This window comes from Pseudophryne corroboree, chromosome 2 (genome assembly GCF_028390025.1).
Source record: "Pseudophryne corroboree isolate aPseCor3 chromosome 2, aPseCor3.hap2, whole genome shotgun sequence".
Lineage (NCBI taxonomy): Eukaryota > Metazoa > Chordata > Amphibia > Anura > Myobatrachidae > Pseudophryne > Pseudophryne corroboree.
This window is the reverse complement of record NC_086445.1, coordinates 339,015,333-339,030,350: the sequence shown is the minus strand read 5'-3', so window position 1 is coordinate 339,030,350 and position 15,018 is coordinate 339,015,333. Positions and strand designations below refer to the sequence as shown.

The window sequence follows — 15,018 nt, the reverse complement described above, 5'->3', positions numbered from 1 at the left end:
TTGATGATAGAGGCCATTAGAGATGTGTTGAATATTGCTGATACAACACCTGAGCAGGTTGAGGAGGCTTACTTCACTGACAATAGGAAAACCTCACTAACCCTCCCTACGTCAAAAAAATTAAATGCTGTATTTGAGAGAGCCTGGGAGAACCCGGAGAAAAAATTTCAGATCCCTAGAAAGGTTCTGGTTGCTTTCCCTTTCCCTGAGGAGGATAGGAAAAAATGGGAAAACCCACCCGTAGTTGATGCGTCTGTATCCAGAATCTCAAAAAAGGTGGTTTTACCTGTCCCTGGATCTACCGCGTTAAAAGAACAGGCTGATCGCAAAATTGACGCTACACTCAAATCCATATACACGGCTTCAGGGGCGATACTACGTCCTACTATTGCCTGTGCATGGATTTCCAAAGCTATAGTAAAGTGGTCAGGCACGTTACTTGAGGATTTGGACACAATGGATAAAAGTGATGTTGAATTGTTTTTACGTAACACTCAGGATTCTGCAGGGTTTATGGTGGAATCCATGAAAGACCTGGGTTCGATGGCTGCAGGGATATCTTCCATGTCTGTCTCAGCTCACAGAGGACTTCGGCTGCGCCAGTGGTCTGCCGACGCGGAATTCAGGAGAGGTGTGGAGACCCTACCCTACACAGGTCAGGCTCTCTTTGGGGAAGCGTTGGATGCGTGGATTTCCGCGGGTAAGTTACCTTTTCTTCCCTCCGCTGCACCTGATGCGAAGTAACCTTTTACCTCACCTACTTCACAGTCCTTTCGGGCTGCTAAAGCAAGGAAGGCCAAGCCGTCTAACACCTTCTTTCGGAGAGGTCGGCCAAAATCCAAGAAACCTGCTGCCGCAGGTTCCCAGGAACAGAAGCCTGCTTCAGGTACGCCTGAGTCCTCAGCATGACGGTGGACTGCGCGGCCTGGAGGTAGGGCCAGTGGGGGCGAGACTCTGGCATTTCAGCCACGTTTGGGTGTCGTCCGTCCTGGATCCCTGGGTGCAGGATATTGTGTCCCAGGGGTACAGGCTGGAGTTTCAAGATCTCACACCTCACCGATTCTTCAAATCAGGCTTGCCAGCTTTGTTGGCAGACAGGGCTATCCTGCAGGAAGCCATCCAGAAGTTGGTAGAGTCACATGTCATTGTACCAGTTCCTCCCCATTTGCAAAACAAAGGTTACTATTCGAACCTTTTCGTGGTACCGAAACCAGATGGTTCGGTCAGGCCCATTTTGAACTTAAAATTGCTAAACCCCTTTCTGAGGGAGTTTAAGTTCAAAATGGAGTCTCTGAGGGTGGTGATATCAGGTCTGAAAGAGTGGCAATTCCTGGTATCCCTGGATATCAAGGATGCGTACCTCCACATTCCGATTTGGCTGCCGCATCAAGCTTTTAGACAGTCATTTTCAGTTCCAGGCCCTGCCATTCGGCCTCTCCACAGCACCGAGGGTATTCACCAAGGTGATGGCAGAAATGATGGTTCTCCTCCGCAGGGTAACCATAATCCCATATCTGGATGATCTGCTGATCAAGGCATCGTCCAAGGAGAAGCTGTTACAGTCCATTGTTCTCACGACCCATCTACTCAGGGAACACGGTTGGAACCTGAATCTTCCAAACTCACATTTGGAGCCGACCAGGTGGTTGTCCTTTCTGGGAATGATCCTCGACACGGAGGTGCAGAGGGTGTTTCTTCCGGCGGAGAAAGCGTTGGTGATACAAACAGTGGTCCGGGATGTCCTGAAGCCAGCCCGGGTGTCAGTTCATCAGTGCATTCGCCTTCTTGGAAAGATGGTGGCCTCTTACGAGGCTCTGCAGTTCGGGAGGTTTCATGCTCGGCCCTTCCAACTGGATCTCCTGGACAAGTGGTCGGGATCTCATCTACACATGCACCAGAGAATACGTCTGTCGCCAAAGGCCAGGATTTCACTCCTCTGGTGGCTACAATTACCTCCCCTTCTGGAGGGCCGCAGGTTCGGGATTCAGGGCTGGATCCTTCTAACCACGGATGCAAGTCTCCGGGGCTGGGGTGCAGTCACTCAAGGGGAGACCTTCCAAGGAAGGTAGTCAAGTCTGGAAGCCGGCCTACCAATAAACATTCTGGAACTAAGAGCCGTCTGCAACGGTCTTCTCCAAGCGGCCCATCTTCTGCGAGATCGGACCATTCAAGTGCAGTCGGACAATGTAACGACAGTAGCTTACATAAACCGACAAGGCGGAACGAAGAGCAGAGCTGCAATGTCGGAGGTAACAAGAATCATCCTCTGGGCGGAAAAACACGTGTTAGCGTTGTCCGCAATCCTCATTCCGGGAGTAGACAACTGGGAAGCGGACTTCCTCAGCAGGAACGATCTCCATCCAGGGGAGTGTGGACTCCATCCAGAGGTGTTCACGGAGGTAACAGACCTTCGGGGAGTATCTCGGATAGACATGATGGCCTCTCGTCTCAACAAGAAGGTTCGGCGGTATTGTTCCAGGTCAAAGGACCCGCAAGCCGTGGCGGTGGACGCCTTAGTGACTCCGTGGGTGTTCCAGTCGGTGTACGTGTTTCCTCCACTTCCACTCATTCCAAGAGTTCTGAAGTTCTAAGGAGAACAAGAGTTCAGGCGATCCTCATTGCTCCGGACTGGCCAAGAAGGGCTTGGTATGCAGATCTTCTGGATCTACTGTAAGAAGAGCTGAGGCCTCTTCCTCTTCGGGAGGACCTGCTGCAGCAGGGGCCGTTCGCTTATCAAGACTTACCGCGGCTACGTTCCACGGCATGGAGGTTGAACGCCGGATATTAGCTCGGAAGGGCATTCCGAACAAGGTTATTCTTACCCTGATACTGGCTAGGAAAGGAGTTACATCTAAACATTACCATTGTAGTTGGAAAAAATATGCATCTTGGTGCGAGTCCAAGAAGTTTCCTACGGTGGAGTTTCAACTGGGACGGTTTCTCCTCTTCCTGCAAGCAGGTGTAGATATGGGCCTGAGGTTGGGATCCGTAAATTCCATTGATTTCTGCCCTATCGATTTTCTTCCAGAAACAGTTGGCTTGCCTCCCGGAGGTTCAGATCTTTTTGAAAGGGGTTCTGCACATCCGGCCTCCCTTTGTGCCGCCTACGGCACCATGGATTCTTAACGTGGTGCTGCAGTTTCTCCAATCTGATTGGTTCGAGCCTCTACAGGAGGTTGAGGTCAAGTGTCTCACATGGAAGGCTGTCACTTTGTTGGCCTTAGCTTCTGCTAGATGTGTGTCAGAGCTGGGGGCTTTGTCTTGTAAGAGCCCCTACTTGATCTTCCATGAAGATAGAGCTGAGCTCCGGACACGTCAGCAGTTCCTTCCGAAGGTTGTGTCGGCATTTCATATCAACCAACCTATTGTGGTGCCAGTTGCTACTGATTCCTCAATTTCATCAAAGTCCTTGGATGTTGTAAGGGCTCTGAAAATCTATGTGAAGAGGACTACTAGTCACAGAAAATCGGACACTGTTTGTCCTGTATGATCCCAAGAAACTTGGGTGTCCTGCTTCTAAGCAGACGATCTCTCGCTGGATCAGGTTCACTATCCAGCATGCGTAATCTACGGCAGGATTGCCGTGTCCTACGTCTGTTAAGACCCACTCTACAATTAAGGTGGGTTCTTCCTGGGCGGCTCCCCGGGGTGTCTCAGCTTTACAGCTTTGCCGAGCGGCTTCTTGGTCGGGGTCGAACACGTTTGCAAAGTTCTACAAGTTCGATACCTTGGCGGCTGAGGACCTGAAGTTTGGTCAATCAGTTCTGCAGGAGCCTCCACGCTCTCCCTCCCGTTCTGGGAGCTTTGGTACATCCCCATGGTACTAATGTGGACTCCAGCATCCTCTAGGACGTAAGAGAAAATAGGAGTTTAATTACCTACCCGTAAATCCTTTTCTCGTAGTCCGTAGAGGATGCTGGGTGCCTGCCCAGTGCTTCGTGATCCTGCAGGGGTTACTTAGTTCAGTACTGCTTGATTCTTGGTTAAGTACTGTTTTGTTACTTAGTTAAGTAATCTTGTTTAGCCGTTGCTGAATGTTTCAAGCTAGTTAGCTTGGTTTGCCTTGTATGTGTGAGCTGGTGTGAATCTCGCCACTATCTGTGTAAAATCCTTCTCTCGAAGTTGTCCATCTCCTCGGGCACAATTTCTAGACTGAGTCTGGTAGAAGGGGCATAGAGGGAGAAGCCAGCCCACCCTAGCAAATACTTAAAGTGCCCATTGCTCCTAGTGGACCCGTCTATACCCCATGGTACTAATGTGGAGCCCAGCATCCTCTACGGACTACGAGTAAAGGATTTACTGGTAGGTAATTAAAATCCTTTTTTTTCTCCCAAAGAAATACATTTGGCAATGCAATCTAGTAAGGCTTATCCCTCCCTTCAACGTTACTTCCTTTTTGTGATGCTGCAGGGAAGTACAGTGGGCTATACAGTAAATAGGAGATTCCCTTAATGTGACTATGTATTTACTGATTGGACAACTCATCCTAAGCGTCCGTATAGCTCTCATCCGTACAAAACCAGTGGTTTACTTTCCCCTCTTTCCCATTCAATTAAATGGTTGTGTTCTGGGAAATAATGCGGTCTGAAATGTAAGCATCTATAATTTCAATTTGGAATGCTGTGCCATACATATAACAAAGCATAAGGTGTGCAAATTCATCCCATACTCTGATTTTGACCAAAAGTAATTCTACTAGGAAATATTCTGACTTTTTTCTTTTTGTTCTTTCTTTCATAAGGCCTGTCAATGATCTTCGATACGCAATGAACTCTGCAAAAATGCACAGTTTAGGATGGAGGCCTAAGGTAAATTGGAAAGAAGGCATTGAAAGGACAGGTATGTTGTATTGTTTCACAAATAGTTACAGTGCTTCAAAGAATAGACAAGCCAGTGACCGATGTGTTATGCAGGCAGTTATAATGACCCAACAGCTGGAGAGCCACAAGCTGTTTGTTCTGTTTCTAACAAGCTATGGGGTCAGTCCATTTAGGTGCGAGTTGCAGAACAAAAGTTACGAGTTAACCGTTCTCTCTGCAAATTCACATTACACATTAATTTTGCAATTCATGTAGAAACTCACATTGATCCAGAGTAAATTCACATTTTTCCATTCGCACCTCCCTGAGGATGACAGATGGTAGGGAAAATCTTTATTCACAGTATAGAAACCCCCCTCCCCCCCCCTGTTTTTGGGGATTAAAAAAAATGGCCTCAAGTGACTACAAAATCAACTTTTTTGTTGCTTTATGCACCCCAAATTTATTTATTTTATTCTATTTTATAAAAAATTAAAGTACCCCAAAAGCATCTTTTTTTTTCTACTTACTTGGCATTTCTCATGTTTTTCATGTGAAAGTAAATGAGAAAAGCATCCTTCTTATCATTTTTTACATATTTTTTAAACAAATACACAAATCAGCCATTTAACACCATTTAAAACCTCTAATACTTTCCTTATGCCCACTAACAACCTTCTGTATGATTGTGTAAGCTAAATTGTACATGTAATACCAGAAATTTTGAATTCATGATTTTCCCATTTATGTTATAATTTAGAGGAGTTAAATGATCTGCTGTGGGTTACTGTAAATGATGTGTATGTGTGATATACTTTAATTGTCTTGGGGGCCCATTTATCATTGATTGCATTTGAAGTGCGATCTGTGCATGATATTAATACCCAAGATCACACTGCAGACTGTGATCACATTGGTTGAATCTATCACCCAGCACAGGCAGGGACAGCAGTCCGTTCCTGCGATGCGCCAAGTATGGTGCCGGGTATGCTGCGCATGTGCAGTCACGATGAGTGCCATGCACAGCAGCCATTTCCAACAGAGGGTTCCCTGCAGAACTACAGCACCGATCTGTAGCCCATAGGCTACAATGGGGTACCACTATCTGAAGATGGCTGTAACTGCGGGGGCGAATATCGGGACTGCTTTGCATTCCAGATATTGGTAAATCTTGCAGCATTGCATCCCCCATAGAAACCTGTGAGGGCTGTGGCTGCTGGCGGGAATGGAGGGATCTCAGTAGGTATGGGAGATATCTACTGTGGTCCCTTCTTCGTACATTTTGGTGATACATAATATTTAGGCTAACCCCTCGAAAACGTGTGTTTTGTGGGAAATAACCGCAAATATTGGTTGATAAATGGGGCCCTTGATAAACGGCAACAGTGGCTACCTTATTTAGCTGTGTGTTTTTTGTTTGTTTCATTTTATTTTTCTCTTTTTTTTTTATATAGTTGAATGGTACAAAAACAATTTCCACAACTGGAAGAATGCGGAGCACGCCTTGGAACCATTTTTTTGTCAGGCATAGCAAGAAAAGGATGCTGGGGGAGAGAGGTGCATTGTGAGAGCACAAAGCTGTAGGACTCGTATGTTTCTACCTCTGAACAAAACATTGTCAGTGAAATACATGTTGAATGTAACAAATGCGTGACATTCCAGCACAATAACTCATGGAATCCATTTATTTGTAGGTGATGATGAAAATGTTACAATCATGATCAGTTAATTTTTCTACACCTGTATCCATTTATTTGAAATGCAGCAGTAAGATCACAATAATTGCCGACTTGTATAACATTCTGGTATTGTTTCCAATAGATTGTTGAAGCTTAAAACTTTTGAAAGCTGCAAATGGGCTACACTGCTCTGTCACCACTGGGGCATTTGTCTTCTTCATTCTTCCCAATTGAAGGGTTTTCTGCCATCAAAGATGTATAGGTCTCTTTACAGAAAATGATGTAAAGCACAGCGGCAACAGAAATATTGGGATATGGAATGGAAAAGAGACAGTGGAGGAGATTTATCAAGTCTGGGAGAGAAAGTGGAGATAAAGTACCAACCATCAACTTCTATCATTTTTATAACACAGCCTGAAAAATGATAGAAGGATTAATTGGTATTTTATCTCTCTCCAAGGTTTGCTCAATTTCCCCTTTATCAGCAAAAGTACTTGGTCCGTGGTACTCTTAAGGGGGGAAATTAAATTTTATCGCCACCGATCTCCCGTCTAAAGTGATGGGAGATCGCAGGGGGCGATATTCATTTGATGCCCCCTATCACGCTGATCGCACCCATTAGTGTCAGGTTTTGCCGCATAAAGCTGCTAAACCCGACTAAACTAATGGGTGCGATCGGGGAAAGTGCCATTTGGGCACCCAAACGGATTACTTTTCACACATTTCAGCTCGCCACCCCCAGCTGGTGCGAGCTAAAATGTAGACACCGGCAGCCAATCGCGCCCAAATGGAGATATATCTGAATATCTCCATTGGGCACCATCTAGTGGCTGCCAGTGTCAAAAAAGATTTGAATTCTGCCCTAAGAGTGTCCATTTACTATCCATATGAATTGATGATCTATATTATATTTGATTTCTTGGGGTTAGTGGATTAATATCATGTCGTAATTTGATGAATTTCCTGCACTAATTTAAGACTCCACAAAATATATAGATATATAAATCTACATGAACAAACACACACAAATGGTGGTGCATGAGTGTGGAAACACTCTTATAAAAAGAAAATGATTAAAGAAATATTAATGTCACTACTTGCAAATGAAAACTCGGTTACAACTCGAGATTGAATAAAGATACGTTAAAATGAAGAACCCCTTTGTTTTTCTTATGAAATTCTGCGTCTGTTTGATATGTCATATGACTACCTTCCCAATTAAAAAATTCAAGTTGCATCCAAGATGGCTGCTATACTGGTAAACCTGCAAAGTTTCCCCCCACTCCTATATCACATGTGTAGACACTGGATTAATATTTCTTTACTCATATTCTTTTTATAAAGGTGTTTCCACACTTACGGACCGCCCTGTATTTATTTTTTGTATTCATGCTTTTGGTGGCTATTAACACTGAACAGGCATATGACATCCAGCAGTCCTTTTGAGCATGTATTTTTGTAATAAAGGATAAAGAGTTTTAACATAGTGAAAATGAAGGCTATTAAAGCTGCACTCTATGTAAGTGGGAGCTATTGTTAAACATTTAAAAAAATGTCCACTGAGATGGAAGCGAGTGTCAGCGCGCTCTGTGCTCACGGCTTCCTATTTATCTTTGTGGCTACATCCCACCTGATTGTGTGGAGCTTCTCCTGGATTCCGGTAAGGGAACCAGGGGTAAGGCGATTTTGATATTTATCTGTTTCACCCTACCCTGGAATGCAGCCTTAATGATTTTAACTTAAGAAATGTTGTTTTAAATGTTTTTATTTGTAATCATTTGCACCTTATTACATTTTAAAACTGTGCATTCCAAATATCTTTAATGACCAGATTTATTGCATATGATTTTTTATTTATTGAAGTGTGGGAATCACATTAGATATCCCATCAGTGTACCTGGAGGCCTTAGTCCATGAAATAGGTGATCAAATGCTATTGGTCTTATTTACAAGTATGTCAATGACGTGTCCAAAATAACTTCCAACATTTTTAAGGGATGTTGGATCTTTTGCACCAAGAATAAGACTGGTGCAAGAGCACACTGATAATGATGATACAGTATTTATCAAAATAAGCGCACAGACGGGTGGTCCGGAAGCAGAATTTTGAGTTACTCTGTATACGAGTGAATATACACATTTAGCATACAATAGAACATGCATTCTAATGTTAAACAGTAATTCATGTTTTCGCACCGAGGGCATTTTTTGGAGTTGGACGCAGCCGCTGCTTTCGCATGCAGCAGTGGTGTCCATGGGGTGTGCACATACACACTGGCCACAGTGTGCAACCCTTCAACATGCAATCGCACCCCAGAAGGGTGTCTTGGGATGTGACACAACATTGGGGGGGGTTGTTATGGGAGATCGGGAAATGCAGGTGTGTCATGGCCGTTTTTGGGGCTGGCCTATGACGTTTCCTGCACATGGAAACATGGCATCGGTGCCCCTGTCAATGCAGCCAGGCTGTGCAGGCATGGGTCAACCTCTATTCGATGTGTTTACAATTAAATTGCAAATTCATCGTGGGGAGGCGCCACACATGCTGTCAGGCCCTAAGTGTGTGAGTGTATGGACGCAGATTTTGCTGCGGGAGCAAATTCTGCGTCCATCTTTGAATAACCCCCTAGAATACAGAATAATCTGAACATATGTTCCCTTTTATATGTGAACATTATTTTATATTAAGAGTACCTTGTAATCTATTGTAATAATAATAAATAGCATACTTTTTCATACAGTCTTGATTTTTCATTTAATTCATCAATATTGGACTATTGTTAGAATTGCTGTTTTGGTAGTGCTAAAATAAAGGAAACACTGACATAAAGTGTTTTAATGGAACACGAGACTACTACAAGCAAGTAGCTGATCTGTGCACATCTCAGCAATTTTCTGGATGTTTGTCTTGCACCTTGCCTAAACTCTGACTTCTAATCAAATTAGATATTCTGTCCGCTCCATTGTATAGAGCACTGTAGGGAAGAGAAGGAACCCGAAATATCCAATTCTCCAGAGTATGTGGTACTGTACATACACTTTGGGTCTGATTCAGAAATGTACAAAACCCAATGCAGATCTGGGTCTGCAATGTCACTCGCAATGCCCCAAAAGCTGCAGCATGATTTACTTGCCGATAGCCTTTGGGAATGGCAATGGTCAGCCTTCCTGAAAACAGGGTGTGTCTGCCCCATTTTCTGGGATGGCTGAAGCAAGTGGCTGTGTCCTTGTCCTGCGTTATTTCACTGGACAGCCACTTAGTAACCTGAGGGTTACTCAGATGTCCAATGTTCATGCAGGGGAAAATGCAGCAACAGATCACAGAAACCGGCAATGGGCAGCTATTTACGTACGACGCCTCCTGCAGCTTTTGCTTATTCTGGCATTGCTGCTGCATACAAAGATGTAGTGGTGGTGCTAAGTTTATCACTGAATCTGGCCCTTCCAGCACAAGAAGATGAGCTGCAGTTGGGTGCACCAATCAGATAAATGTTGCCGTTGACCAGGGAAGACAAGGTAAGTAAAGACCACAGGGCCGAATCAAGCAAGTGGAGGGCAGTTCTAGAGTAGATAAGAGTACAGGCAAAGGGCAGAACAGACTGAAAAATAGGCATATAAGCACATAATAGAAATTGGAAATTAACTTGTGCACTGAGGTTCCTAATGGTCTGGGTTGTGCCGCTGATTAAGAGGTTGGCCATCCTCACGAAAGATGAGCAGTGGGAAGAATTGTGCTTATCCCTGTACAGTGGGGCAAAAAAGTATTTGGATAGCCACCGATTGTGCAAGTTGACCAGTTGACCCACTTAAAAAGATGAGAGGTCTGTAATTTCCATCATAGGTACACTTCAACTGTGAGACAGAATCTGAAAAAAAACTAGGAAATCACATTGTATGATTTTTAAACAATTTATTTGTATATTCTTGCGGAGGAGCTTCTTAAAGAAGAAGTAACAGGTCTGTTAGAGCCAGAAATCTTGTTGCTTGGTAGGTGTCCACATACTTATTTTCCACAAGAATATACAAGTAAATTGTTTAAAATTCATACAATGTGATTTCCTGTTTTTTTTTTTTTCCAGATTCTGTCTCTCACAGTTGAAGTGTACCTATGATGGAAATTACAGACCTCTCATCTTTTTAAGTAGGTCAACTTGCACAATCGGTGGCTGTCCAAATACGTTTTTGCCCCACTGTATATTTGGTGTACAGTGCATTGTTGCGGATGTGGTGTATCAGTGTCCTAATGTAGAATGTCCATTATAGGTTATGATGATGTGTGAAAGAATAACGTCTAAACCAGAGAAGTGTTCATTTACTATCACAGTAGTTAATTTTAAATATAAATATGTCCAATACAATAGAATACAGTACAGAACCATGAAGGTATGTTATGAGTGTAACACATGTACAAAGTCATTTATATGTCAACTGAGTTATGCCAAACAGATGTGCTAGGTACAAAAGTCTCTGCAGTGGATGGTAATAGTATAAGTGTGGGAATAAGAGAAAGCGGCATCCTGTACTTCTGTGTAACGTGTCTTACCACAGACGAGCTCTCCCGAATCCTGATGCTCTTACTTATAAGTTGCTCCTCTGGTGGATGTACGTAGGGTTGGCTAGTAGACGCTGCCACCGGAGGTCTGGTTAGGACTTACTATGGAGTGTTGATCCTGTGGCCCCTCTAGGGCTTTAGCTTGGCCCGGATGGTCTGTTCAAGATACCCATCCAGCAGGATTCATAATAGATGATGTATCTGTTGGTGGGTGCCTCTGTGTTCAAACTGTAGTGTTCTGTGATCAGGCTACTCCAGCGGGTGACTGTGTGCTAGGCATTTCATCGACTTGCTGTGTTTCTTGCTTGGCCACATAAAGTGGATGCTGGGAGCCACTAGCTGCCGTTATGGGGAATAAAGTGGTCGTGTTGTATGCTATGTGGGGGAAAGGGGGGGGGGGGGGTGTCTGAACATGCACCAAATGTGTTTTGGACTCTGGGTTGCCTTCTGAGAGTAGTGGGTTTTTGTTTTTGCTTTTTGGGGGGGTAGTACTACGTAAAATTAAAGCACTGTTATAGTAAAGCATCAAATGTATTGCGGTTTAGACATGTGTAACCTACACTATGTAAACAGCAGTGATTTGACACCCCTCTTCCCCCCCCCCCCCCCTCCCGCACGCAAAATTATGTGCTCCTGCAGCATCATGTGTTTGTGAAGAAACATGTAGAGGGCACTGATTAGATCATTTGCTAAAGAAACTGCTTGCCGGAAGGAGCTAACCGAGTTTGAAAAGGGGATAATCGTAGGCTGCTCCATCGGCGGTATGAGTGTGAGCAGCATTGCGGATATTAGGAAGGTTTCTAAATCCACTGTGCCTTTTGTCATTAATGCGTGGAAGAAGAATGTCATTGCAGGAATGCACCTCGCCCAAGAAGACCCCCGAAACTGCAACCCAGGGATCAGAGAGTGCTAACCAGGGAGCTGCGAAAGAACAGGCATGGTCCCATGCATACCATTTCAAACGATTTATAAATAGCCACTAATGTGCCGGTTTCGACAAGAACACTTCCTAGGGAGGCCCATGCACTCAGATATTATGGGTGAGCAGCTGCTCATAAACCTCTAATCACAAAGAAGAATGCAGCCCATCGCTTACGATGGTGTAGAGAGCGCAAATGCTAGACAGTGGAACACATCAGATGGATGTGTTTTGCTTTGGCGACTGCCAGGAGAACGTCTAACCTCCTACAGTAAAGTATGAAGGTGGTGGTGTTATGCTGTTGGGCTGTTTCAGCTGGTTTGGCATAGGTCCACTGGTTGTAATGCATGGTCACATTAACTCTGAGAAGTATAAAGATGTTCTCTATAATTGTGCTCCAAACATTGTGGCAGTTCTATACATCGACGAACATGATCATTAGGACGACAATGCTACCTGTAATGTTTTCATGATGACTCTGGACTGGTATTCAGAAAATTTGGTAACCCGGATGGACTGGTCAGCTCAGAGTCCAAATCTTATTGCCATTGAGAACCTCTGGGATGAATTGGAGTGCATTCTAGGCCCACTCAAACTTCTTCAGTTTCACTGTACTTAAGGCAGAATGGCAAAACATATTCCCTGCTGTTGTCCAGGAAAGTGTGGACAATTTGCCAAGAAGGATGTCTGCAGTAGTCACTGCAAGTGGTGGACCTATAAAGTACGGACGTCAATAAAATCTTGTTGATCAATTTGCTGTCAGTGTCCAATAACTTTTGTCTACATAGTTTCTGATAACCATTCTAGATTAAGCATTAGGACTTTGATACTCCACATCCGCAACAATGCACCATACACCACATGAATATACAGGGTTGAGTGTGATTGTTCCCATTGAATATAAGCACCATAAGATGAAGACAAAGACAAAGGACATGTAACATCGATAAAAATAAAATTAAGCAGCCGGTTGGTGATAAGGGAATCTCAATAGTTGTGTGATAAAGTATATGGAGGCTTTATATTAATATAATAATACTAATATTGAAGTAGATGTGTCATTTTGACCAATTCAAATCTAATCATAATTAACAACTGTATTAGTATTTTCATTAATAATCCTTGCCATAACAAATTGAATGGTCGACAGTAACTGTGTTGATGCTCAAACTGTTGACAGGCACCAGGTCGACATCCTCAAGACTGTCAACATCTGTAATGTTTACATGTGAAATGTCAACAGGGTTAGGCTGTGGGAGAAGGGAGGTTAGGGTTAGGCCAGAGGTTCCTAAATGTGCTTAAGGCACGCTAATGGTCCAGGTTTTAAGTATATCTATGGCTCAGCACATATGGTTAAAATAAATTGAATGAGGTACTTATTAAGTCACCTGTGGTCAAGCATATACTTAAAACCTGGACTGTTAGCATGCCTTGAGAACTGCATTTGGGAACCTCTGGGTTAGGCACTTGGGGGAGAAATAGTCTCTGGAACACTGCAGCATTGGATGTGACTGTCACATGGCTACCAGAACCCAGAAGAAGATGCTGGAGCCACCACTGCCACCAGGAGAAGGTAAGAAGCCACTAGACCATTGGTTCCCAAACTGGGTGCCTTGAAGCAATTGCAGGGGTGCCAAAGGTTGCTGGTCCAAGACCAAATAAAGTTATGGTTAATGTGCTAGGCAAGGCCAGTCCATGTGTCTGCCAATCATAAAATATTTGTACAGTTCAACCCTGTCCACCACCACACACTTTCCTTATTGAGAAACTCAGTAAAAATTATTAAAGTAAGAAACTTGTGACGTGAAAAAAATGCGGATACTTAAGGGCACCGTGATTCAAGTAAGTTTGTGAATCCCTGCAATAGACCACCAGGAACAGTTTGTCGATTGTTCGTCATGAACAAAACTCATCCGGTTAGACATGAATGTCAACATGCTGCGCGTTGACAGTTAAACCTTGCCGACAGTCTCGTATCGACCAATCGTACCACACCCCCTTACACCAAATAAAACTGTATTGAGGCATGACATATAGTATACATGATCTATACTAGTTGAAGTACCTGGTATTGCCCAGGTTTAAATTTTCCAGTTTTTAAGTTATGAATGAGTTAGATGTGACTGTTAACATATTAAAAATAATAGTAGCTGAGTAGCTCTTCCAACACGCCCATGAGGCTGCCCAGTGTGGTTTTTGTTTTTGGGCTGTCGCCAGTAGCCCTGGTCCCCAGCTTTTCTTTCTGTTTCCATGATTATTATTTTTTTTCACAGGCTATCCAATTAGATCGCATGGAAAAAAAATAAAAACAGTTTCTCCCGAAAACACACAGGTCCAGTGTTAGGTGTTTTTTTCAGAAACAGCCCTGTTTTTGTTTGAAAATGGGGCCAGTAATTTTAGTTGGATAATAGAGGGTATGTATATCAAGTTTGGTCCATATAATATGACTGTGTGTAAATACCTACACATTAGAGCAGAGGTTCCTGAATGCAGTCCTCAAGGCACCATATCGGGTGATTTTAAGTATATCCATGCTTGGCTACAAGTAATTTAATCCATGGGTTAACACGTTAGCTGCAGGCTGAAGGTGCCTACACATTAGTCGATATGCTTCGTTAACAATATCATTAACGATTTCCCTTGAACTTCCCGGAACTCCAGAGCAAACGATACAGGGGGTCATTCCGAGTTGTTCGCTCGTTGCCGATTTTCGCTATATTGCGATTAGTCGCTTACTGCGCATGCGCAAGGTTCGCAGAGCACATGTGGTTAGTTATTTTACACAAAAGTTAGGTATTTTACTCGCGGCATAATGAGGAATTTTCATCGTTCTGGTGATCGTACTGTGATTGACAGGAAGTGGGTGTTTCTGGGCGGAAACTGGCCGTTTTCTGGGAGTGTGCGAAAAAACGCTGGCGTTTCTGGGAAAAACGCGGGAGTGTCTGGAGAAACGGGGGAGTGTCTGGGCGAACGCTGGGTGTGTTTGTGACGTCAAACCAGGAACGAAACTGACTGAACTGATCGCAATGTAGAAGTAAGTCTGGAGCTACTCAGAAACTGCTAAGAAAT

The 15,018-nt window shown here is 43.8% G+C and overlaps 1 protein-coding gene across 2 annotated transcripts in view; it reads left to right on the top strand.

Annotated features, from left to right (window-relative positions):
- Positions 1-9,216, top strand: part of TGDS (TDP-glucose 4,6-dehydratase) — a 201,155-nt gene extending 191,939 nt beyond the window's left edge. For both annotated transcript variants that reach the window (XM_063953018.1, XM_063953017.1), the window contains exons 11-12: positions 4,742-4,839; positions 6,254-9,216. In XM_063953018.1, coding sequence (XP_063809088.1) covers positions 4,742-4,839; positions 6,254-6,330 — 175 coding nt within the window. In that variant the 3' untranslated portion in view covers positions 6,331-9,216. The remainder of the gene's footprint in view (positions 1-4,741; positions 4,840-6,253) is intronic.
- Positions 9,217-15,018: the final 5,802 nt, after the last annotated feature.